Consider the following 26,689-nt stretch of genomic DNA (forward strand, 5'->3'; position numbering starts at 1 on the left):
AGGCAAAGCCTGCCCTGGACTTAGAAAACAAGGGGAGATTGTAGTGCTTGGAAAAAGTATGCACAGAACTCCAAGTGGCAGCTTCCAAGATATCCTTGGTAGGGACTCCTCTGAGGAAAGCTATAGAAGTGGCAGCTGCTCTAGTAGAATGACTTCTAAGGGTGCCTGGAAACTGTTTCCCATGATGAGTGTAACAAAATCTGATTCCATAAGCAATCCATTTGGAAATAGTTTGTTTAGAAATAGGTTTTCCAAGAGAACTGGAGGCAAAAGAAACAAACAATTGATTAGACTTTCTGAAATCTTTAGTCTTGTCCAGGTAAAATCGTAACTGTCTGTGCACATCCAATGAATGCAAAATCCTTTCCCCTTTATTTTGAGGATTTGGAAAGAAAGTAGGAAGGTGAATTGTCTGATTTAAAGCCACTTTCGAAATCACCTTAGGCATGAAAGTAGGATTGGTCCTCAAGGATACTCTGTCCTGATGGAAAATAAGGTATGGTTCCACAGCCATGAGAGCTTGCAACTCTGAGACCCTTCTGGCAGAGGTCAATGCTAACAAAAGAACAGTCTTCCAGGATAGAAACTTAATATCCGAAGATGCAGCAGGCTCAAAAGGAGGCAAAGTAAGCTTTTCTAAAACATAATTAAGATCCCAGGCAGGGACAGGAGGGGTCCTAGGAGGCCACAAATTTTTAGCCCCTCTCAAGAACTGTTTCACCAAAGGATGAGAAAAAACAGGAGGATCAGAACTGAAATGCGCAGAGATAGCAGAAGCATGAATCTTAATGGAAGAAAAGGAAAGTCCTTTAGATAAAAGTTCCGAAAGGTAAAGCAAAATAGAAGAGAGATCAGGAACCTGAGGATCCGAGCCTCGGTCCTGCATCCAAATACAAAACCTCTTCCATTTAGAGGCATAGGACTTCCTAGTGCTAGGCTGTCTAGCTTCCAAAAGAACATCCAAAACTTGTTTGGGAAGACTAGAGGAAATCAAATTCCTTTGAAGAGCCAAGCTGCCAGGCAAAGGGTCTTGAGATTGGAATGTAGTAACTGACCCTGATGCTGGGACAAAAAGAAGGATTCAGTGGGAGAATCCAAGGAGGCCCGAGAACAGGAGCTTTAAAGTTGGATACCAAAACTGTCGAGGCCAATTTGGAGCAATCAAGATGAGGAACTTGGGCTTGTCCTGCTTTATCTTCAGTAATACCCGAGGTAGTAGAGGAAGAGGAGGGAAGGCATATGCTGAAAGGCTTCTCCAGCTGAAGGACAGGGCATCCACTCTCCAAGCTGTTTTGTGGAAGGACCTGGTGCAAAAGCGAGGCAGCTGATGATTGAGATGGGATGCAAACAGATCTATCTGGGGACATCCCCAAACTGCAGTAATCCTGTTGAATAAGTTGGTGTCTAGCATCCATTCGTGAGGATCTGAAATGTTTCTGCTCAGACTGTCTGCCAAGAGATTCTGTTTCCCTGGAATGAATTGAGCCTGGAGATTCAAATTTAGAGCTGTGTCCCATAAAACCATAGCTAGTCTGCAGAGGGGGTATGAATGAGAGCCCCCCTGCTTGTTGATGTACCACATGACCGTGGTGTTGTCTGTGCGAATTAGCAGAGGCCCTGGTTGTAAAAGGTTCTTGAAGGCTAGAAGGGCATTTTGAACTGCCAACATTTCCTTCAGATTGATGTGCCAGTGAAGATGGTCCTTTGTCCAGGTTCCCTGCTGGCAATTGTCTAGAAAGTGTGCTCCCCAAGCATAATCCGAGGCGTCCGTGGTTAGGATTTGAGTAGGTTGAGGAAGACGAAAAGGTTTTCCTTCGTTTAAAGTGCATGCCCTGGACCACCAGAGGAACTCCTTCTGAAGGCAGGGGATCAGAGGAATCAGAATATCCAGATCGTGGTAATGCTGTGACCATACACTTTTCAGGTACCATTGAAGCTTTCTCATGTGAAGCCTTGCGTTTGGAATCAACAGAATGCAGGAAGCCATGTAGCCCAGAGCCTGCAGGAATTTCCTTGCAGTGAGCTGAGATAGAGTTGCCAAGGTGTTGAAAGTAGAAGCCAGCTGAGTTTGTTTTTCTGGAGTGAGGAAAGCCCTTTGTAAGGTTGTATTTAAGAGGGCTCCCAAGAATACCATTTGTTGAGAAGGGATCAAATGTGACTTTTTTATGTTCACTGAGAATCCCAGTAGGAGGAGAAGACGTTGAACAAAGTCCAGATGTTGAAGCAGAAGATCTTTGCTGTCTGCCTGAATAAGGCAGTCGTCCAAATAGGGGTAAATCTGGATCCCCTGAAGTCTGCAGTAAGCCACTACTGGTGCCAGGCACTTGGTGAAGACTCTGGGTGCAGTAGATAAACCAAAGGGCAGAACAGAGAATTGAAAGTGCCTCAAGCCTGCCTTGAACCTGAGAAATTTCCTGCGTTCCTGCCTGATGGGAATATGTAAATAGGCTTCCTTTAAGTCCAATGTCACCATCCAGGCGTCCTGAGAGAGCATTGGGATTAGCTGCTGCAGAGTAAGCATCTTGAATTTTGGAATCTCCAAAAAGGTGTTTAACACAGAAAGGTCCAGAATAGGTCTCCATGAGTTTTGTTTTCTGGGAACCAGAAACAGTCTTGAATAAAACCCTTTTCCCATTTCCGAGAGTGGAACAGGCTCTATGGCTCTCATGGCCAGAAGAGCATCCACTTGAGTTAAGGCCTCTGACCATTGATGTTTTGTCAGATCTGGCCAACCGTGAGTCCTTGGCAAAGTGTGAAAGTGGAATTTGTAACCTTTTAAAATCACGTCCAATACCCATCTGTCCTGGGTAATATGAGTCCAATTTCTGTAAAAAAGAGACAGTTTTCCTCTGAGAGGGGCATCCAGGTGAAGGGGTCCTGAAGCCCAACCGAGAGAGTCATTGAGTTTGCTTTCTTTGAGATTGGGATCTGTCTTCTCCCCTTCTAGGTGAAGAAGCAGTCCATTGTCTAGATCTGTAAGAGGCCCGGCCTTGACCACGACCTCTGGAGCGCCTATATCTTCCTCTTTGAGGCCTGTCAGACGTGGGAAAGGACCAATTTTTAGAGGGCCAATTCCTGGAAAATCTAGGAGGCTGGACTTGCAAGAAATCTTTTACAGTCTGCATAGACTTTGCCTTTTCTTCCATCTTTTTAATAACTTCCTCAGCCTTGGATCCAAAAAGAACATCATGTTGAACAGGGGCATCTAATAACTTAGCCTTAACCTGTTCAGGTAAACTTTGTTCACGAAGCCAGGCATGTCTCCTAATAACAGTACCAGAGGCAGCAGCCCTGCAAGAAGCATCCAAAGCATCAAAACCACAATGTAAGCTATGCTTGTTCACCTGTTCAGTAGCATGCAAAACATCCTGAAGTTCCTTATCCTCTGCACAAGCAGGAAGGGAAGCAAGCTTTTGCTTTAAAACAGACAAAAGAAATTGCTGATATTTAAACATATGAAACTGGCAATTTAAAGCCCTTACAGACAGGGTAGCAGAAGTATATACCTTTTTTCCCCACCTGTCTAAAGCCCGAGAATCCTTCTCAGAGGGAATAGGATTTTTGGAAGTAGCAACCTTAGCAGCCTTAGAGCCCTGAGAAATAGTTTCAGGATCCATGAAGGGTTTTAAATAAAAATAAATGAGAGTCAGGAACCCTATAAAATCTATCAGGCTTAGAAGGAGCAGGAGGCATGGAATCAGGATTCAAATTAGCCTCAGAAAAAGCATCATCAACAATGTCCAAAACAGGAGGGATAGCTAAAGGCCTATGCTGAGGAAGAAGAAGAAATTCTCTAAGCCTCTTCTTGGAAGCAGAATACTCCTGACCTTCCCAATGAAAATGTTCCCTCATCTCATGCAAGGTTTCCCCAAAAGAAAAATCCTCAGGCGGAGAGGCCGAGGGTAAAGAGTCCTCAGCATCCGAATCCTCATAAGGGGTAAAGGAATAGTCCTGATCTGAGGAAGAAACAGAAGATACAGAAGTCTGATCAGAGGAATCCAGAGTAACATCCTGTCGAGGCCTTTTCTCAGGAGGGGGGTGAGAACCCCTAATCATTGTAAGCAAATCTTCAGCCATCCTCAATAATTGCTTTTGTGTCCTGGGAGTGGATTCAGAAGCAGCTTGAGCTGGAACTTTAGACTTAACAGGAGTCTTTGTCTTTGTCTTTGAAATAGTGATGTGAGTAGGCCTGAAAACCCCCTCAGAAGCAGGTACCTGCACAGCGGTTCCGGACCCATCTGAAGGAGCGACGTCCGAAGGTCCTGCAGCAGTTAAAATAATGGGCCTTGATGGCTCCCCATGGGAGTCCGTATCAGCCATCGGTTCAGAAGTGGCGGACGACAGGGGCTGCAAAAGCGCCTCACTGACGACAGCCGAACCGGACGCTGGCTCCAGCTGCAACGAGTCCTGTTTGGACCTCGGAGGCCTGTCTTTGTCTTTGTGCTTCTTTTGAACTCCGGTAGTGTCCGACGACATTCTATAATTGAAGCGTCTGCCAAAATAATTTAAAGCCCAATCGTACCTGCGCTTGATAGTACGAGAGTTGAACCTGGCACAGAACCGACAACAAGAAACGTCGTGGTCAGGGCCTAAGCAAGGTAGACAGTAAGAGTGGAAATCTTTATGAGGTATTTGTTTCCCACACGCTATACAATTATTAACTTTTTCTGACATCGGAGGAACAAGAAAAAGATTCCCCAACGGGGTACTTAGCTTTGAGAAGAGAAGTAAGAACTTCGGACTGACAACAACCAAATACGCTGTTCGAAAATCGCCAACCAACGACTTGCGAGCTGCTTTCCACTGCACGGCAAGAAAGACTGGAGAAGATGGCGTCGGCTGAGGGCTATGTACCAAAGCGTACTGACGTCAGGGTACTAGCTTATACAGGCGACGCCGGACCCAGACTTTGGGATTCTGGCCGACCTCGGGCTGCCTGCCGGCAGGAGCACCCTACAGTTATGACTGCAACAGTGAAACACGAAGAACATCAGGTGGAATAGCAAGAGGTCTGTGCTGAGGAAGTAAAAGAAAGTCTCTGAGCCTTTTCTTAGATTCTGAGTATTCTTGGCTCCCCCAGTGAAAGTGTTCCCGCATGGTGTGAAGGGTTTCTCCAAAAGAGTAATCCTCAGGAGAGGCTGAAGGAATAGAATCTTCAGTATCAGAATCCTCATAGGGAGGAATGGAGTATCCCCGTTCAGAAGAGGAATCAGAAGAAATGGAAACCTGATCTGAAGATTCATATTCTGTCTCTTGCCTAGGCCTCTTATCTGGAGGGGGATGGGAACCCCTGATCAAAGTAATTAGGTCTTCGGCCATTTTAAGCATCTGTTTTTTAGGCATGGAAGTCTGTGCAGGAGAATGCTGTACTCGTTTCTTTGTCTTTAGAGCTGCTTTAGTCTTTGCCTTTGAAGCTGAGGTTGGCTTAACATATAACTGTGTAGGTCTGAAAACACCCTCAGAAGCCAATGCCTGCTCAGCGGCTCCGGACCATCTGAGGGAATAGTTTCCGAATGTCCAATACCTTGAGAATCCAGAGGCCTAGTCGGCTCCACGTGGGAGTCGGAAGCGGCCTGTGGTTCTAGGTAGCGGGCGTCAGGGGCTGCAAAAGCGCCTCACTGAGAACCGGCAAACCAGAGACTGGCCTAGCAGAGGCCTCATTGGTTTTGGACCTAGGATGCCTGTCCTTTTCCTTGCACTTTTTGTAAACTCCGGTCATCGGCGTTTCCAATGGCATTATATAATTAAATCTTCGGCCAAAGTAATGAAAGGCAAAATCGAACCGATGCTTAATAGTGTGTTGGTTAAATCTAACGCAAAACCGACATCTAGCAACGTCGTGGTCAGGGCCTAGGCAAGGAATACAGTAATAATGAAAATCCTTATGAGGTATTTGCTTCCCACAAGAAATACAATTGTTAACTTTTTCTGACATCAGTCTGGAGCAAGAAAAAAGTTTCCCCAACGGGGTACTTAGCTTTAATGAAGACTTCGGATCTGAAATTCGGTTTTGAAAATCTCAGGAGTCGGCCGATCGGCACTTGTGAACTGCTTTTGCTTAGGGCACCGCGCGGCAAGAAAGACTGAAGAAAATGGTGCCGGCTGCATCTTTTATACCCCTGGCGCACTGATGTCAGGGAAGAGGCGACAGCAACTAACGCTGGACCAGGACTTTGGAATTCAGGTAGACTGCGGATAGCCTGCCAGCAGAATAACCCAAGTGTAATGACTGCAACAGTGAAACACGATGAACATCCATTGTTCCACCTCAACATCTGGAAAAGGCACTTGCAAAGTCTCAGAGTATATGTGAAAGGAAGGACCCATGCCGGCCTCCAAAGGAATAGCGGTAGAGGAACCCAAAGTCGACACCAGATGGCCTAAAGAGCTATCACCCACTTCTAGAGAGATGTCTGGTGGTGGCTGGACAGCCAAAGAATCCAGCAGATATTTCTTGGCCTTCTTGTTTAATGGCAATACCTCGGGGTTAAATGTTTCTGCCATGCTACCCTGGGATAACGGTTTAAGTCACTAGTTCTTGAGATAGATGGCCAGGGAAGACAACCGGCTTCTAAGATTCTTAGGCACAAATGCCTTACAACTACTGCAGGAAATATGGTTGTGGGAACAAAGGTGGCACTGTTTGTGGCAATCCTTATGGGGAATCTGCTTCCCACACTGACATTACCCCTTCATGGATGACATGAACTCCAGGTAACCAAAAGAAAAGACTAACAGTAGGAAAGAAAAAAGACCCCAGTTAGGTACTCATCTGATGGCTTGGTATCAGCAGACGGATGATGGCATTCGGACTGGTGGCAAAGAAGTTCTGGGTAAATGTGTCCATATGTCACCCTTTTGCCCTAGGTCCTGCATAGGAAGCATACATGTGACGTATGGTGCATACAAGATCTAAAGGCTTTGGTATGTTGGCCAGACATTGGGCTATCCTTGGCAGGAGATCCATACGGTGAAGAATACTGCAACAGTGATGTAGAAGGATATCATATGTTTTGAGAACTGGCAGATTTTAGAACTTCCCTTACAGAGTACTTTATCAGAAATACTGGGCGAGTAAATCCCAGTACGCAAGGAAATGATTATTTTGACGTAGGATTCAGGATCTGAATTGCCTAAAAATAGTAAGGCCTAATTAAGTTTAATTCTGTTGGCTGCCAAAACAAACAATTATTAGAAAACAGAAACTGAAGTCTACACTGACTGTATTTGAGGTATTGAATATTATGAGAGAGATAAAAGAACTGGAAGATACTTCTTTAGAAAAGGGAAGGAGCAAATTACATAGAAGTAAATGGAAATTGTGGGAATGATATATGCATAATAATGTTCAGGGGAGGAAGAGTGGTTTAAGGGAAGGTAGGTAATTCAGCAATTTTCTGTAATGTTGAACGGATAACAGCAACAAAGAAAATACATGTGATGTAAATGGTATTTACACGGAAAAATGTTAAAATGGTTTATTTTCTTTTCTGCTAATGCATGTTTGCCTATGTCTTAAGTGATAATTGAATAAAGGTGTTAAAAAATAGACTGCAACTGCAGTTCCATTGGGAGCAGAAAGGTAGCCTGGTCTGTCTAAGCTGGGAAATGCACAGGGTGGCTTAAATTGAGAATTACTTGTTGTAGCTAGTCGAGTTGGTACCTTTTCACTTTTGGCTAACTAAAGTGTGTCTTTACATTAAGAAGACTGGGACTGGTGGACTTCCAAGATGGCTGCTGAATAAGTAACAGCTTACTTCTAGCTCTCCCAGTGTGAAAACAGAAACTCGGTAGTGAAGGCAAGTAGACTTGTGTTTATGGGTAAATTTCAGTAACTGGCTAGTAAGTGCACTGTCTGGATGCAAGTAATAAAGAAAGAAGACCTGGAAAAAATCAGATACAAAACATGAGGAATAAACACTGACTGGGGAAAGTTCTTCGCTGTTTAGCAAAAAGCAGTGCAACCTCCAGACACGACTTCTAGTAACCTACAGGAAAATATAAAACAACTGCATACAGACTTGCTTAAAATAAACAAAATACTGATGGAGTATATCAACACAAACAACAAAAGTATGAAAAAATAAGAGGCTTTAAACAGATATGCAGATGAGATGATAAAGCTGCAAAAATCAGAGGTCAAAAATGAAGAAAAGGTTGGCTGAATATAAGACTGCTCAGGAAGAGAAGTTTCAAAAAATAATAAAATTGGAGGGCAGATCATGTAGGGAAAACATGAGATTTTCAGCTATACAAGAAAAGCTGTAAGGAACACACTGCATTAATGTTATGAAAGCACAAATAAGCAAATGGACTGATATTCCACAGCAGGAGCTATTAAATGAAAGGACACATCATGTTTATCCTCCAAACCTGTTGATAAGAAAGCAACCTAGACATTTAAGATGCAATTCTACCAGCAGAAGGAGCTGATTCTGACAAACCTGTGGCAGAAGGACAAAGTACTAAAGGTGGGAGACAGCAGAGTGTTTGTGGAGCTTGATTATTCATTGTACACCAGACAGAAAAGGAGCAAATTTATTCTACTATTTAGGGAATGTCGAGATGCAGGTGTAAGATTCAAACTGCTGTACCCAGCTGTCTTCAAAGTATTCTTCCCTGGAGGGGCAAAATCATATTTTTATGATGTACATGCTAAGGAGGAAATACAAAACTTTCACCAACAAAAAGTAAGCTGTGAAAAAGGAGATTCTGCTTTTTGTTCTTCTGATAAGAAAGAGCACAGAGGGACTGTACCTGTGAAATCTTTTCAAGTTTTTTTTCAACTGAAAATGTTGCAGAGAAGGAAGGAAGCATGACAGTTCACTAGAATAAATGAGAGTACATTGGAAATGAAGGAGAGACAGATTTGTAGATATGAACAGTAATAAAACCAGTAGCTTAATGTGGGATTACAATGCAATAATTATATTTGAAAAATATGACAAAACAAGAAAATCTGGAAATATTGGACTTTTTCAGAATCTGTTGGACTTGTGGGGAACTCTAAAGCATATGCCCTCCTTCATGTCATTAATGTTCAGAAAAGTGCTTTAGAGAGGGGAAGAGGAGGTAGAAAGTTAACTGTAAGTAAAGATTTTATTTTCTTAAATAGTACTAATTTTGTGGCATGTGGTTTTCTTTACGTGCTACAAAGTAATTTTGTTCAGTTATTTTTAAGTGTAATGGGGATTGTAAACATGGTCTGCTGTTCTTTTTTTATTTTCCTTCTCTTTTCTTGTCTCTTTCTTCTTGTTCAGTTTAAAGAAATGTAGGCACTGCAGTGTAAAAAAAAGCCTGGTTAAAAAAGCATGATAAAAGAAAAATGAATGTGCTTTTTCTCATTCTTCCATGGGGAATGAATGGATTAAAGATCTTAGATTGATTTAGTAACACGTTTTAAGTGAGAGCAAGTACATGAGAAAGAACACTGAATATTACGGGGCTTTTTCTAGCAAATACATACATGATCAGTAACAATTTTGCAGTTGGTCCTCATGTTTCCATGGAAACAATCTGATAAAGAGAAACTGGCTACCTGGTTCTCATGTCTCCATGGAGACAATCTAATAAAGAGAAACTGGCTACAGTCTGGTGAAGGGTGATTGGCTGAGGGAAAAAATCAGAAAAGAGAAATTAACTAGGGGATAATGTTCTATGAAGGCATTCAGGGGTTTTTCCCAATGTATACAATGTTCTCAGAAAATATTCAGGGGCTTTTCCCAAAGCAGTTAATGTTCTCTGAAAGCATTCAGGGGCTTTCCCAGCCAGGAGAGCTATAAAGATAAGACAAAACCAGCACTTAGTAGAAGTACAGGTTGCACCATACTCAATGTGGATAACCTTTCTTTCTTTTAGGTTAACTCAAGTCTGAGAGTGTGGCTGTTAGTTTGGGATCTTTGTTCCTATTAAGAGGGTAAAACTTAAATATTTGTAAGTGTACATAGTTTTGTGTGTTAGTATTAAGACAATACATTTTAGGGAGGTATTGGTGGTGGGTATTTTTTGAGGGCTTTCAATAAAAGAAAAAGTTTGATAAGATGTGACACAGGCTCAAATGGATATGACAAGAAACATCTGTATAAAAGTTCAATCTGCCAAATAGTGTATGCATGTAACACAAAAACTGGAACTAGATATCTAACAACAAACATGCTATATATAAAAGGTGGGAATAATAACTGTTTGCTGGCAAGGGAGGAGGATTACACTGGCATGTATTTACATTCCACCTAAAACTGCTATAATGGAGCTTAAGAAAATTCTGGGAGAAATCAGTTTTCAGCAATGAATATTACTTACTGGTGAGGACTTGAATTTGATCTGCAGCAGTGAAGTTGTGCCAACAAAGGAGGATAGATTTTTGAAGAAATTTATAAAAATATTTGGCATGGAAGATGTGAATTCAGTAACAGGAGTTAGAAGTGAATTTACATATGATTCCCCAAGATATAAAAGCTGGGCTAGGCTAAAAAGAATTTACATTTCACATAAATATTTGCATTTAATTGAAGGTCTTGATACTCACCCAATAAATATTTCAGATCATGTGCCAAAAACAGCTAAAATAAAAGCACAAGGTAATGAAATAAAAATGAGACATTGGAGCTTTCCCACCTATCTGTTGAAAAGAGAGGAATTTAAGGAATGGGTAATGGAGATTATTCAGGAGCTGTTAGGCAGGATAGAAATTTCTTCTGAAAATATAACTAGGGAGTGGGATAAAATTAAGGTGGAGTTTAAAAATAGGGTAGAAATAAAAGAAAGGGATCTATGGCTAAGAAGCAACAATAATTACTTAGAAGGACTAAAGTAGTGCAGTATAGGGGGAATCTCACACGACAAGAAGAGAATCAGCTGCAGAATGCTAGACAGAAAATAAGGAATTATCTCGATAATACGCACAAGTTTAGAAAGACTGATGTTAAGCAACTGTTTTTTTGAAAACAGTACAGCACAAAAACTTTTAGCATAACGACCCAGGCTACAGAGAGTAGAAAGGGATATAGTCAAACTTAGGGAGCTTAAAACAAAGATGGTAACAACAGATCCTGTAGAGGTACTAGAAATATTTCTGAAATTCTATGAGATTCTCTATAAAGCAGAGAAATATGAAAATCCAGAAAAGATACAAATGGAAATGTTTATGGAAGAATTAAATATGCCTAGGTCAGAGGTAGTTGTGGCTCAATTACTAATGGTTAGCATAGGAGGAGATTAGATAAAAATTGTGAAGTACAACCAATCTACAGGAAAGCCTTCAGGAATAGATGGCATTCCTGTGGAAGTTTGGAAGCTAGGAGTAAAAAAAACAATAAAGATCTGGAAGGTTTTGTTTAACAGTATTTTAAGAGGAGAAGTACCAATGTCCTGGAAGAAAGCAGTGGTAGCTGTAATACCTATACAGGGTAAAGATTCATCAGATCCAGCTTCATACAGGCCCATTTCAATACTAAACCATGATTATAAGGTGTTCATGTCTATAATGGCTAAAATAATGGCAAAACTGAAAAATATGGATCAGTGAGGTTTTGTGGAGGGAAAGCAAACATTTGACAACACTAACAGAACAGATAATCCACTGGGAAGCATAATGTAAGAAAATAGCATTTTTGTTGGTGGGTCTTGATGCAGAGAAAGCATTTAACAGAATAAGTTGGGACTTTATGAGCTGGGCAATGGAAGCATTTGCATTTCCTGAAAAAATTATAAGGTTGATTAGGAGGAGATATGAGGGATTAGAGGCAAAACTTAAAGTTGGTGGGGTCCTCTCTGATAATTTCTGCTTGAGCAGAGGAACCAGTAGGGGTGTCCTCTTTTCCTTTTATTATTTGCATTATATTTAGAACCACTAGCAAAGAAAACAATGGACTCAGAAATTCAAGGATATAATTGGTATGATAGTCAAGAAAAGCTGGCTTTATTTGCAGATGAAATTACTTTATACCTGACAAAAACTAGAAAGAGACATTACAGTGTTGTGGAACATTTTGAGACAGTTTCAGATCTTTTTGGGATACAAAATTAATGAAGCTAAACTAAAGGCAGTAGCAGTAAATTACATACCCACACACAATTTGGTTCAATAACATCCATATTTATGGGGACATGTTAAAATGAAGCATTTAGGAGTATGGATTAAAAATGCTTCTAGTGTGGCAGCTAAGGCTATGTGGGAAGAGACTGAACAAAAGATGATACAAAAACTGAGAAAGTGGAAGCTTTGTTATATGGATATAGATAGTAAGATACAAGCAGTGAAAATGTTTTCAGTCCCTTTAGTCTTATACACAGGTCAGGCATATTTTTATCAACCAGAGGATAAGCTGTGGATAGCAGTTAATAAAGAGCTGAAGAACTTTATCTGGGAGGGGAAGACAAAAAGAGTCAAATGGGATAAGCTGATTTGTCCAGTAGAACAGGGCAGATTGGGATTACCAAATTTGAAGGGGTATTTCAGAGCTACACAGTTAAGACTCCTATACACAGCACAAGCAGAAAACTGTAATTCAAAGTGGAAAAGGATAATGATGAAACAGGGTGGGAAGCTCAAGAAACCATGAGAGACTGGGAATTTGGATACAGGCATTTAAGGAGAATAACAATCACACAATAGAAAAGGGTAGGAGCAAACTACATAGGAAAATGGGAATTCTGGGAACAATACATGCAAGGGTGGAATGAGGTTTAAAAGGTGGCAGGACTAATGAACTATGCAATGTTTGACTGAAAAAGATTGGATAGATTATAAGTGATGTAAAATGATTACAAATGGGAGTGTGTCAGTATGGTTTGTGATGTGAAATGCTTGAAACTAGGGTTCTGTCAGTGTGGTTTCTTTTTATTTACATAAATGTACAATTGCCTATGTAGTAAGTGAAGGTTTATTAAATATGTTTCTCAGTTAAAAAAAAAGAAAAAGGCAGGAATTGAATAATTTATGTAATGTTGCTTAGGTTTCATGATATATAGCAATTTATGTGAAGTACAACGTTTCTTATGTTAATTATAGTTTGATTACTTTTATATGAATGTAAATGTGCCTATGTCACAAGTGATAATTCAATAAAGATGCTTGAAAAAAAAAATAAAAAGACTGGGACTTCTACTCTAGTGGCAGTAATAAAATAATGTGGGAAGCTTAAAGTAAGATTGTTTCATCAGCCAGAGGGTTTTTTATGGACTTGGTTGGGTGTTAATCTGCACTTGGGACTGACTTTTCTTCTGCTTTTACAATAAGAAGTTCCAGGATCAGCCATCTTGTGGCAGAAGTTGTATACCTGGTCTCTCTGAGTTGGGAGCACTCCAGGAAGCTTAAGGTGTAGTTGTCTATTGGCCAATGGACACGGGAGTTAATTTTCAGCTTTTTTCTGTCTGCTATAAATTAGGCAAGCTTTTGCTGTGGTGTTCACAACTTAGTGGTTATTAGAAGTACACCGTACAGTAGCAAACCTATAAAGCTAGTACTTAACACTTTAACCTGTAACACAAAGGCTCTACCTGGAGCTAAGCTTAGGGCAACAGCACTAACATCATTGTACTCTCCAACTTCTAGCTTTCTCCGTAGACACCACTCAGGTGACCCCTGTAAAACCAAGATCTTAAACTCTAACAGCCCAACCCTAACACAGATCCTGATAACATGGATATGCAATTCCCCAATGTCTCTGTGGATAACTTGGTAGATATTGGCATCCTGAGACAATGTAGCAATTGTCTTGTGTACTCAGACATTTAACCTTAAAGAAACTAACACAGTGTGTGACAGATGTACACACATAACTTATTTTAAGCAAAAATATTGCTTAAAAACAAGGATGTCAAACAAACACAACATTACATCCTTCATACATATTGCTCACCACACACACAGACATTATTATGCTTGAAGCACTTAAGAGAAACCTCTTCTTTCTTCTTCTTCTTTCGGCTTTTTCCCGGTTAGGGGTTACCACAGCAGATCACTTGTCCGCTCATGATTGGCAGTGGAGTTTTACAGTGTCGAGTTGACAGCCCGACGCCCAACCTTCCACAGAAGGCACACGCACACACTCACACCTAGGGCCAATTTATAGTGTCCAATCCACCTACAGCATGTCTTTGGGATGTGGGAGGAAACCGGTGCACCCGGAGGAAACCCACCCGACCAGAGGGAGGACATGCAGACTCCGCACAGAAGGCACTCCAGCCGAGAATCAAACCGGAGAACCTCTTGCTGTGAGGCGGCAATGCTAACCACTGTACCACTGTGGCTGCCCCACTTAAGAGAAACCTCTCCAAACCTAAAAGACCTCCTCAGCCATTAAACTGAAACACATGCCCTAAGCAATCACTAAAGCACACATAAGCCTACACCTACTGATCTACCAAGAACAAAGCCCATAAGGCAAGCAAAACACCATCTCTTGTCATAGGGGATTTTATTGTATGACACACAGACACTCCACTTGCCAGGCTGGTCAAAAAGGTAATGGTTAGTTGTCTATCTGAAGCCAGTATTCACAATATCATCGCACTCAAGTCACTGTACTTCAGGTACCAATATGATTCTACCACAGTCCATATGGTTGTAAATGACCTGAGGCTTACCTCACTGGACTATATGAAAAGAGGCATTAATAATCTCTCTGAATATGTGTCAGAGACAGATACATGCCTTGCACTGAGCCGCATTCTACCTTAACCAAAGATGATGCCATGGTATGAAGAGAAAATTATTGATTTTAATTGGCTTGGTTTCTGGTGTCACTCCAGGGGAATCTAATATCTATTAGCATGGCAGGACATGGTTAACAGACCACTTTGCTTTGCCAAGGATGGTCTGCATCTGTCCCCCCTGGACTTTCAGATATTGACTAAAACTGTATCCATCTATTTACAGCCCTTTTTACGCAATGTCAAAATGACAAATCTACCAATACAGCAAAAAAAAAAAAAAAAAAAAAACCCTCAAAGCAACCTTAAGATGTTACTGGTCAATGTTTAGGAGCATAAACGAGATACTACACACTCTATAGGTTCATAGGTGTGTACTAGGCTAATAGCCATTGGGCCTTTACAAGCCTAGCCATAGGATTACCCTGGCATAGTGCCACCCGACCTTAGTTCCCAGTGCGTCTGTCGAGTAAAGCCACTGGAGTTATCCCCGGGGTGAATTTTCTGTTTCCCATCCACTCAAGATTTCTCTTGAAGAGGGTCAGCGAGGTGCTCTGCTTGACATGTATAGGAAGTCTGTTCCATAGCTTAAGCAGTCTTTGGGTTATGAACCTGCCCCCCCTCCAGCATGTTCTGTTAACTGTGGTAATGAGGTTGAGGTCCCTGGAGCATGTGGTGCGGAGGAACTGAGATTTCTTTAGATGTAGCATTTCTAACAGAGCTGGGTCAGACAAGGCTTTGTAAGTCAAGCAGAGATCGCCTCTAAGTAGATGATATGAGACAGAGAATAGCTGGAGTTTTTTTGAGTCTGTCCCTATAGAACAAGTGTTTAAGGCCTAGGATCCTCTTTGTGAGGTACTTTTGTGGCCTCTCCAGTTGTTGCAGGTGTTTAGTGAGATACATGCCAAATGGGGCATTGTACTTGATGATTGGTCTAATGAGGGAAGGGTAGAGAGAGATGATGACCTCTTTCTTCCTGGATGTAAAACCCTTGGTAATGAGATGTGCCACATAGAAGGACTTTCTGACCACAGTGGTAATGTGGTAGTCGAAGGAGAAGTTGCTGCCGACCTGTGTCGTGTGTCCCCAGATCTCTTATAATGCCTTCACGGTTCAGTGGGCTACCATCAATGTGGTAATTAGTGGGGACTGTGTTTTTCCCAAAGGGAATGACTATGCATTTTTTGGCATTACGCTTTAAGGCCATGGTTTCGACACCAGTTGTTGGTCTCAGTGAGGCCTTTCTGTAAGATGTCTACATCACTTGGGTAGTTAATAATGGCTCCCAGCTTGCAATCGTCAGCAAACTTGGTCAGCCAGAGTCCCTCCATGTTGGCCTGCACTTCTGAGAAGTAAATGACAAACAGGAGAGGACCCAGGACTGATCCCTGTGGGACCCCACTCGTGACTGGTCAGCAGTCTGACTTGGAGTCTGCTACTTTTACACCGTGGGTTCTATCTGTGAGCCAATTTGCAACCCATCTAGTGATATAGGGGTTGATGCCTAGTTTGGTGAGTCTTATCAGTAATTCCTGAGTGGGGAATGGTATCAAAGGCCTTTTCCAGATAGAGGTAGGCTGCATGAACTGCCTTGCCCTCATCCAGAGCTCTGGTGACTGACTCAAAGTAGTCAACCAGGTTGAGCAGTCATGATCTACTCTTCAAAAAAAACCAAACTGCATGGGATCCAGAGTTTGGAGATTCCCTATATCCTTGTTAATTAAGTCCATGATGATGTGCTCCACAGCCTTACATGTCAGACTCATCAGGCTAATGGTGCGATAATTCCCAGGGTCTGACTGGAGAGGGATGACTGTAGCAGTGTGCCATTATGTAGGAACAAAGCCTGAGGTGAGGCTGTAATTGAACAGGGCACACAGGTGGGGTGCCAGTTCTCTTTGCAGTTCATGTAGAACACAGCCAGGGATATTGTCGGGTCCCATGGAAGCTGTATTCTTGGCCTTGGACAATGCAGCTTTAACCTGTGCTGTAGTAATGCTGGGTGCCTGGCATTCTTCTGAATCTGTCAGCCAGTATGCTGGCAATATCTGTTGGCTCAGTATAGGAAGTACCATTGTGCAGTAATTCAGAGCAAATCTGGGTATTGCTGTGGAGATTCTTGATATAACTGTAGAAGGCTTTGTAGTTGTTTTTAGTGTCTGCCGCAATTCTGCCTTCATAGATAGCTTTAGAGGTCTTGATGAGGGATCTCAACTTTTTGTTGAGGCTAATAAATGAGTTTTTCCAGTCTTGGGACTTCACCTTTTTCTGCAACAGTTTCTTCTTTCGGTTGTAGAGTTTAATGGCAGGCGACCACCACATTGGCTTCCTTTTTTGGAGGAAAGCGTCTTGGTTCTGTTGGGTATGGCTAGTTCCATGCATTTATGTTCGTACAGTGCACTGGTGTATGATTCGGCAGTCATGCACCTATTTTCCATTTGCATGAGTGCCGTGAAGTTAGCCACCTCTGTTTTTAGGAGCCCAAAGTCAGCCAGCTTTAGAGAAGATTTTCATGGTGGTTACCTTTGCTGGTGGTGTGGGTGAGATGTGGATTTCCCTGGTAATTAGTTTGTGGTCGGATCTAACCAGGAAGAAATTGACTACTGGTGTTGAGCAACGGTTGCCCATGTTAGTAATAACCAGGTCAAGGATGCTACTTCCTCTACTGGGGATTAGAATGAGCTGGTCCAGCGCATTGGAATTAATGAATTCCAGGAAGCGTTGGGCAAGTATATTGATGCATAAGTAGTTTTCCCAGTTGATGGAGGGGTAGTTGAAGTCAACCAGTATGAGAGTGTTGGGTTGGACCCTAACAGTTTCCAGGGTGCTTAGGAATGTGAAGTGAGAGTCTTGGGACATAGTTGGGGACCTATAGCAGGCTATGACCTGAATAGCTGTCTTATCCACTGCTAGTTGTACCTGAAGTATCTCTGATGCGTTATGCTGGGCTACTAGTCTGGAGGTGTGCATATCCCTTTATGAAGATTGAGACACCACCGCCTTTGGAGCTACGGTCCACATTCTGGGGCCAAAAGGTGTGGAATGAGTTATAGCATGGTAGCACAGGGGTGCTTTCTGCTGCTTTAAACCAGGTCTCCATTTCAGCACAAATGTCAATGTTCTCCATTTTGAAGAGTGCTTCGAGCGAGTGCATCTTGAGATTAACTAGCGTTGAGCAGCATGACCCTCAGATTGCATTTACTTATAGCCGTTACAGTGGTAATTTGGTCTTTGAAACACCACCTAAAAAAAGGCACTATAGGGGTGGCAAGAGCCTTAGCGAGTATCCGGAAACCTAGGGGTGACAGATGCAGGCCATCTCTGGCAAAGCATTGAGGTATGTCGATCATGTCATCCCAAGCAGACAGATACTGGATCCCCTAAGAATGACACCAAAAACTTAGCCAATTGTTGAAGTCAATCATTTTCTGCTTGTACTGCGGTATCATTCTGGGTGACAGTAGGATGCTGCTCAGGGCTAGGGTCATACCTGCTTGGGCCACATAATCTGATAGCTCCTCAATTTCTCTTTTCATGTAGTCCAGGGAGGTGCGTCTCAGGTCATTCACACCCACATGGACAATGACAGAGTCATACTTGTACTTGTTGTGGAGTGACCTGAATGCGTGCGTTATGTGTCGGATCCTGGCACCCGAAAGAAAGCTGACTGTTACCACTTCCTTATTCAACCTAGTGAGTGGGACATCAGTGTGCCTCACTATTGAGTCACCTATGAGTACTGTATTGGGCAAGCTGTTTTGCCTTAGGGGCTTAGGTTGAGGGGCACACTGTGTAGGTGAGCTATGCATCTTGTGATTTGTACCGTGTTGTGGTGGTCGAGTGCATTTCTGATTTGGAGGTCTCTCCTTGTTTTCTGTAGTTTAAAAGTTTCACATTGCTTAGGCATTACGAAATCTGCAGTCAGGTTATCATAATAGACAGGCTGTACACCCCAATAAAAGGGTACCAAAATATCATCATCTCATTACTACTAGAGTTGGTTAACAGTATCCTTTTTCCTTCCTGCCTCTAACAGTGCTAAAATCTAAAGGTCACACGCGTCAAGAATGGATGGAGTTGTTCTCACTACCTTTATTCTACATTAGCTGAGATGCTAAAACTCCACTGAAATTTTCAAACAGGTCTCCAAATACTATTTCTGGGGACAACTATTTCTACTCCTCATTCTGAAAGAAAAGCCTTTAATACACATAAAAGTATGAACTCACTATTCTGCAAGGTGCATTTTAAAGCAAATACTTGAATGGTTCCACTCTAAGACCTTCAAAGACACTTTACAGTGGTATACAACAAAAGTGAACACTTTCGTTTTAGACTAGCAGTCATTCAAAAGTAACATTAAAAATATTTCTTAACACAGAGGTATGTAAGTGTGCCACTCCTCTGTTGTCCCTTGCAGTTCCATGGCAGTTAAGATAAGGATAGGTCTTCTAACAGCATAATTGTTAAAATTAAACAAATCAGTGTTAAAATATTTATATGTCAAGTGCTTGCTGAGACCAGCACAATTCCATTAAATATCAATATGCATCTCTACTCTGAAGTTTCTTTACTAGAAATCTACACTCACTATGGTTGTCAAAATGCTTGCCTAATGAAGGATTAAAACAATGGTTCTTCTAATATTATGGGATAAGGACTTCCTTAAAACAAATGGTAAAACTCTTTTCTCAAGTTTTGCTGACAAAAATAATCCTTAAAATAGAGCTTATTCCAAACAGAGGAGACTGTAATAAAACAGAAAATGCTACTCAGATGCTGGCTACCTAAAACAAAGCACCATTACAAAAGTGCACTACATAGGCTGCTGAGGCCACAGAGCATCAGTAGATGGTCTGGTGACTCTTGCTCATTGGTCATTAGGTTTCTGTTGGTTTTATGCTGTGGGGTGCCATAAAGCAGACAAAAACCCAATACATGCTTGGAATTAAGTTAACATTCCCTCCCAATACAAAAATATACGTATTATCCTGAAACTGACATATAGGCCAATGATCTTGTTCATGAAAGTGACATAAGCCCAAAGTAGAGCACTCCTAAATGCAGCCATAACTGAAGTATTAATTTTGAGTTTTTACAAATATACATATATGTTTAAGACCTGGAGTTTTCTAAACAAAACCTCAAATACAAATTAAATTTTTGTTTATATGACCTCATTCACAGCCTCTGAAGTATTACCATAGCCAGTGAGCTAAAATGGCTTGGCTGCCTAGTTTATTTGGTGTACTTATTAAAAAACAGGAATCCCTCCATTTGGAGACATTTGCAAGAAAAATAACTGAAATCTGTATGAACAATCTAATGCCATGCTGCACACAAAGACATCCACATCTGTATAATTTAAGGAGTTAATTATAGCAACTCAAGTAACTAATGCCAATAAACATTAACATTTCTAAGTGCTAATTTTAAGTAAGAAGTTACTATAAAACAAAATAGCTAATCGATTGTTAATATTCTACATCAAATTTTCTTAGGCTGCATCTTTCTGGCTATGAACTAGCAACAACAGGTGATGATCAGAGGGTCTGGTTCAATTTGTAAAATTACAACCACTGAACAAGTACAAGTTGAGTTAAACTGAGAACAAACTCCACTGCATAGAGATGATGCCTGACATACGTCACAAGTGACTTGAGTTCAAGTAGTGGCTCATGCACCTGTAGCAACTTGCTGAAGAAGATGAAAATGAGTCTGCTACTGGCAAACCAATCCTGGGTGGAGGGAGGAGGTTCTGTTCTTCACACAGACAGACATCTTGTGGGACAACTAGGTGTCGCCCAGTGAAGTTCTGGGCCAGCTGAGCTTACCCATTCATGGTGCTTAGCACTATTAAGCTGAGGGGAATCCAGCATTCAGATGCAGGATTCCTCTCAGGAGGCTGCACAGATGGGCAGAGGGTAGCCTAACCTTCAGGAACAGTAAGCTGGCCTGACGTCTTCCACTTGACTCTCACCAGGGACACCTACCACTTGATTCTCACCAGGGAATGAACAGTTTATTGGGACTCCCAGGGTGGAAACAAACGGGATATACAGGTGTCGCTCATCCCTGAAGTCCACGTTTTCATGGTCTCAGAACAAGGTCCTGGGGTGAGCTAAATAAATAAATAAACATGATCAACTAAACTGAGAGAATATACTACTGCTAGAAAAATGACAATACAAACAAAACAGATAGTTCAGTTGATTTAATCAAGACATCGTTGTGCGTTTAGTGGAAGGAAGCAAAAGATTCAGTTCTGCAACTTTGGAGTTTCTGACGTTTCCTTCCATTTCTAGTCACAGAGTCAAAATCTACAAATGACATTCATTCTCTGAGTTCATACATGTGCTTGATTTCCTCGAAGAATGCAATCAATTCTTAACAAAAAATATTCATCAAGCAATCTGATGAATACTTCACAACATCCTATGTTAAAACATTTCACATTATATAATTTAGCTCCCCTTTATATAACTGTCCATGCAAGAAATGTAGGTAATGTCTGTATAAATATTTCCACAAAGACAAGAGTAAAACTTACAGTTCCCATTATTACATATTTGCTGGGGAACCACACACAAACACACATGCACACAAATATATGCAACAGGTGCCTTGGCCCACCATATCCCTTTACTTAAAATAATCCACCTTAGGAAAAACAGGATTTCCCCTGTACAGTTCAACCTCATTACTCAGAGAAGTACCGTTTACACACACTTGTCCATCAGTCCACTAGTCTCACAAAACAGTCTGTTGAGACTATACTACTTCTCTTATACAGATGTACAAGCTCCATACTGTAGCAGAACGTGTGATGTTTAAGTAGTAGTATTTTAGAATGTTTACATCTTAGCATTCTATGGATATACCCAGCTATTGATTTCTACAGTCACTGTAGTGGGGTAAGATATGCAGCTAAACTGAAATTATCTTACATTGCGAGTTTATCCTAAACCTATTCCGTTATCTGTTTGAATGGTAGTAACAAAACATATCCGTCTGGAGCCATACTGGTTTACAAGACTATAACCTCTATAATCATACCTTGGTTTTCTTCATTTCTGTTACTTCTTGCTGCAGCTTCTTCAGTTGCTTCTCATACTGTGACTGGTTCTTCAGAAGTCGTGAATGCTCCTTTTGTGCAGCATGCAATTTTTGCAATTCTTTATGCATGTTCTGAAGTTTCTTCTCATATTCTGACTTGATTTTGTTTACTTTTTCTTCAGAACCAGATTCCATTGAGCCTGAACAAAAATAAACAATTTACTGAAAAGTTATTTTTCACATCTGTCCCATATACACCAAAAATACTAGGTGTTCAATGATTTCATCTTACATTGTTTCCTTTATTTATTTTCTCACATTAAAATTAATAAATGAAGATGAACAGACCTTGGGGTTATTGCAGAGATTAGCTGGTTCTGGCAAGATACAGCCTATGCACAGAACAAACCATATAAATAATTTGTTCCACTTTACTGAACAGCCGGGGGGAACAGAAGCAATAAAAGAGAAAAATTGGGCACACAGTTTTGTTCATTTATTTATTTATGCATTTATAAATATAAATATAAATGCATTTAACTGAGTAGACAGGGTGGTCAAATTACCCTTTTCAGCAATATAACCCACAGCAGAAGCATATATTGAACACTAATATAATATGTGTGTGTCTGTGTGTATAAATATTAAGAGAATACATGTGATACTTTTAAGTATGGCATTAAGTATATACAGCAGGTTACATTTATTCAGGATATTTACAAGGGGATGTGCAACATTTTCAGTTATGTACAGTAACATCTGGAGATGAAGGAATGAAAGGAGTTTGGAAAAGTAGCAAGGAAGACTGCTGCAATGATGAAACACACTAAAAGAAACACCATCTTCATCCAACAACAGGCTATAGCTGTGTGTAAGGCACCTACCATCACAGAAGAGCTTCAACAGCAAACTGCAGCAATTGGATTTAAGCTCCTTATCCCAGACAGATTTTTTTTTTAAATAGAACCACACTTCCAGCACAAGTCAAAATTTAAAAGAACAGCTTATATAAAAAGAAAAAAGTAAGGAATAACAATGTATACATGACAAAGCAATCAAATTATAACAATAAATGATATACAACAATGTACAACTACATTGCATGCCTTTGTAAATAATGCACTGCAAGGTTTCATATAAATTTCAGACTCCTAGGTCATATAGTACGAGTTGTACATTATTCAGTTTCACAAGCATGATTACAAAGTATCATAAGATAGGTGTAATAGGTATTAGCAAATGCTCATGAGAGCGAACTCTTTTTTGGATGATTTTTTTTGCCTCCCAGCAGCTTTTCCTGCAAGACTGTGCTACAGAAGGGTCTGGGAATATGTACTGCCCACATTGTACTATGATCTTGGAGTTGGTAAGTATATATAATTAGCAGGGGTATGGGGTGTGAAGGGTTGCTTGCCCACCTGCGAAAAATACTGTTCTTATTTTTTTTTCACTCTTTTGCATGTTTGATCTTTTTACAATTTTTTAATGATCTTTTGAGTGTCCAGAAGTCATGTCTTTTATGAGCTTCAGTGTAATAAATTACTGTGAGATAGTGAATTTGTGTTAATAAACATATATGCATAGTTCTATCAATTTTAATTAACTATATCTAGTACTTTACTAACATTCAAGTAAATAGAGTATATGGCTATTTATACATCTGTCGTCTGATTTTGTATGTTTTGATGATTTTACAGCATTTTATCAAACTATTCCAATTTAGAATGTAAGACTAAACCAGTTATTGGTTATATACAATTTAAAAAAACATCAGTATTCTCAAATCCTTTATATTTACTTCTTTAGATGGAATACTAAAAATAGCAAATTTAATGAAATATTTTCCTGATACCCCCCACACACTTCATGGAAATATTTTCCTGATATCCCACACACTTCACAGATATGTATAGACAGATACACACACACACACACACACACACACACATATATATATATATATATATATATATATATGCATGTATAACAGCAGCGACCACAAACACACACAAATAAATAAAATACCACTACCTGATGTCACTCGGAAGTAGAGACCAAATCCAATGCTGAGATATAAATATAAAGTAAAAGCACAAAATGAAATAAATTCATAAAAATAAACTGCCAGGACTGGACTGCACAAGGATAAAACCACAAGGCTGGTAATATCAATCATGAAAAATGTATTCTGTTAAAACTTCATTCACTCTTGAAACAATAACAGTTGAGCACTTTTGTTTATGAACATCAGTAGTAGACTTAATCAGAACCAAAGTGCAACAAGACTGACATCAAGTGGATTTATCCTCACAATCCATAGCAAATGGAGTAGCAATTACTAATTCCACCCAAAAAGATAATAAAGCCCTACACGTTTGTGTGGATTTCCTCTGGGTGCGACAATTTCCTTCCACATTCCACAGACATGCATCTGGAGGATTTCTCCTTGTGCCTCCACTGAAAATGGAATACTTTCCCGGTAAACAAATGTTAAAATAAATAAATAATAAATGTATCATCCAGATAATGGACATATACATACACATAGCTATATAAAAATACAGACATATGGGTCTACTTCTTCCTATCAAAATTACACTACACCAAATGCTAGTTAGCAGACTCCACTTTGATGAAGTGCAGTTAAACGAAAACACAGTATGCTGAATCGCACCTTGTTGAAAGAGGATCGTCAATGCCATTTGTATGTAGCAGAATAGGTATGGTGTTGTTTCTGTGATGTTTAAATTAGTAAAGGGAGTAGACTGTATTCAGCCGTTGCAGCTTCTTGACATGGATCACGGTACAGTGCGGATAAGGAAATATGGTGCGATCTCGGAGTTGGTATATATAATTTGCAGGGGGTTGGAGTGCAGGAGGGCTTGCCCCCTCCCCCTACAAAAATGTGTTTGTAATGTAAATTCTACTTGTAATTTCAGAGAAGTGTGATTCGGCATACCGTGTTTTCATTTAACTGCAGTTTTGTCAAAGTGGAGTCAGCTAACGAACATTCAGTGGAGCATAATTTCAATAGGAAGAAGCAGACCCAGACATATATATATATATATATATATATATATATATATATATATATATATATATATATATATATATATATACACACACACACACACACACACACATATATATATATATATATATATATATATATATACACACACACACACACACACACACACACACACACACACACACACACACACACACACACACACACACACTACAAAAACTGAGAGAAAATTTCACAAAGAAAATTATTAATTAAAACAAAAAACTTCAGTGGCAGAAGGACAAGAAAAAAAAGAGTCAACACACGAACAGTAGGTTTTAACCACTTTCATTCCTTAAATATCCTGGAACTTCATCCGAAAACATAAAATCTACAAAAGTGCAGAGCTATATAGAAAACAAATGGTAAAAATGTAATAAAAAGTTCAATTACATAGAAAGCAACCAATCCCAAATGTTGAACACACCATGAATATCCATACATATTTACCTTACTCAAATGAGACAGGAGTAGACCAATCAAAACAGTGTCTGGTTACAGAGATACAAAAGACACGGGGTAGTAGTTCAAGAGCTTCATCTCTGGTATGGACCTTCCAGGTGTCTACTTTGACCATCCCCACTGAAGTGGGTACCTTTCCTAAGGCACACGTCTGGGTTAATTTCACTTTTCTCAGCTCCAGAACAAAGCTGACATGACCACGTATACAGATGCTTCCTTGCGTTTAGCTTTCAGGAAAACTATAACTAATCTTCAGAATAATTACTTGAGTGCACCAGCGCTATCTTCTCTTAACAACAAATTAAGAGGGTTTATTGAAGTACTCACAATACAACACTGTACAAATCCATATAAAAAATGGTTAAGCGCTTTCACCTAACTAGTAGGCTTCATCAGAACCAAAGAACATTTTCTTTTGACAGTTTTACTCCCTGTTTAAATAACTTTTTTGGCGCGAAGGAAATGTCACTGCTACTAATTTAAAGCTATATCCACCACATAAAATAAAGGTGTATAACACTAGTTAGATCGTTGTTACCTACAAAATAACAAAGATACATATAACTAGTCTACTATATAAAAATATATATGACTAAAAATTCATCTAAACATCATGAATAATGTGACATTTAAATACAATGTATTCCCGTCCTGTGTTAGCTTTTGAGTTACAACCATACAGAATACACTATAAATATAATCGTTCAATCATCTCAAAATAATCAGAAGGACAATAATATTAGTCAAATATAGTTTGTACAAATGATATAACCTTTTCTAATTTATGTAAATAATATTTTTAAAAAATATTTTTAAAAAAACACTGAGTGTAAATTGAAAAGTTTTTATGAATGTCTACAAGTTCATATTTAATAAAAACAAAAAATTCTATACCCGTACATCCAAAAATGGATATATCATAATTCTATAATGGGTATTCTAATACTGACTAAGAAATTTCCTCATAAATAGTTGTCCTTGTACCAACTAACTATTCCTTAACTTTAAAATGCACTTATAAAATAATCTGTCCAAATAACATAATTATTACCTTTGCTCATTTTAAATAAATACTTCCTAAAAAATACCTCATGAACAAATATTTCATATTAACTTACTATATAAAAACTTTTAATAAAAACATTTATTATAAACAGTGGTACTAAATCTTGTGAATGGAATGTTTTGGTATTTTTATGATACAAAATTTTCTATTACCTGTTTAACAAGGGTTTCACCGCAATAGTGTCATTTAATCCAGGTTCTGTGGCTGAATCAGTAAATAATTGCCACCATATTTCCTTAAAACTTAATCTTTCTTTTATGTCCCCCCCCCTCATTGTGTTTAATATGTTCTACTATTCCAAACTTGAAACTATGATTGTCACCTTCCTTGTCAACATGTCTATAGAGGGCATTATTCTTGTCCTTTTTTCTAATACAGTA

The 26,689-nt window shown here is 39.8% G+C and overlaps 1 protein-coding gene across 1 annotated transcript in view; it reads right to left on the reverse strand.

The window, feature by feature from the left end:
• LOC122815018 (kinesin-like protein KIF21A) overlaps nt 1-26,689 on the reverse strand; it is a 1,294,913-nt gene that overhangs the window by 878,113 nt on the left and 390,111 nt on the right. The window contains exon 11 of the mRNA XM_044087270.1: nt 21,712-21,911. Coding sequence (XP_043943205.1) covers nt 21,712-21,911 — 200 coding nt within the window. The remainder of the gene's footprint in view (nt 1-21,711; nt 21,912-26,689) is intronic.

Source organism: Protopterus annectens, chromosome 11.part0 (assembly GCF_019279795.1).
Source record: "Protopterus annectens isolate FY-2018-M chromosome 11.part0, PAN1.0, whole genome shotgun sequence".
NCBI classification, from domain to species: domain Eukaryota; kingdom Metazoa; phylum Chordata; order Ceratodontiformes; family Protopteridae; genus Protopterus; species Protopterus annectens.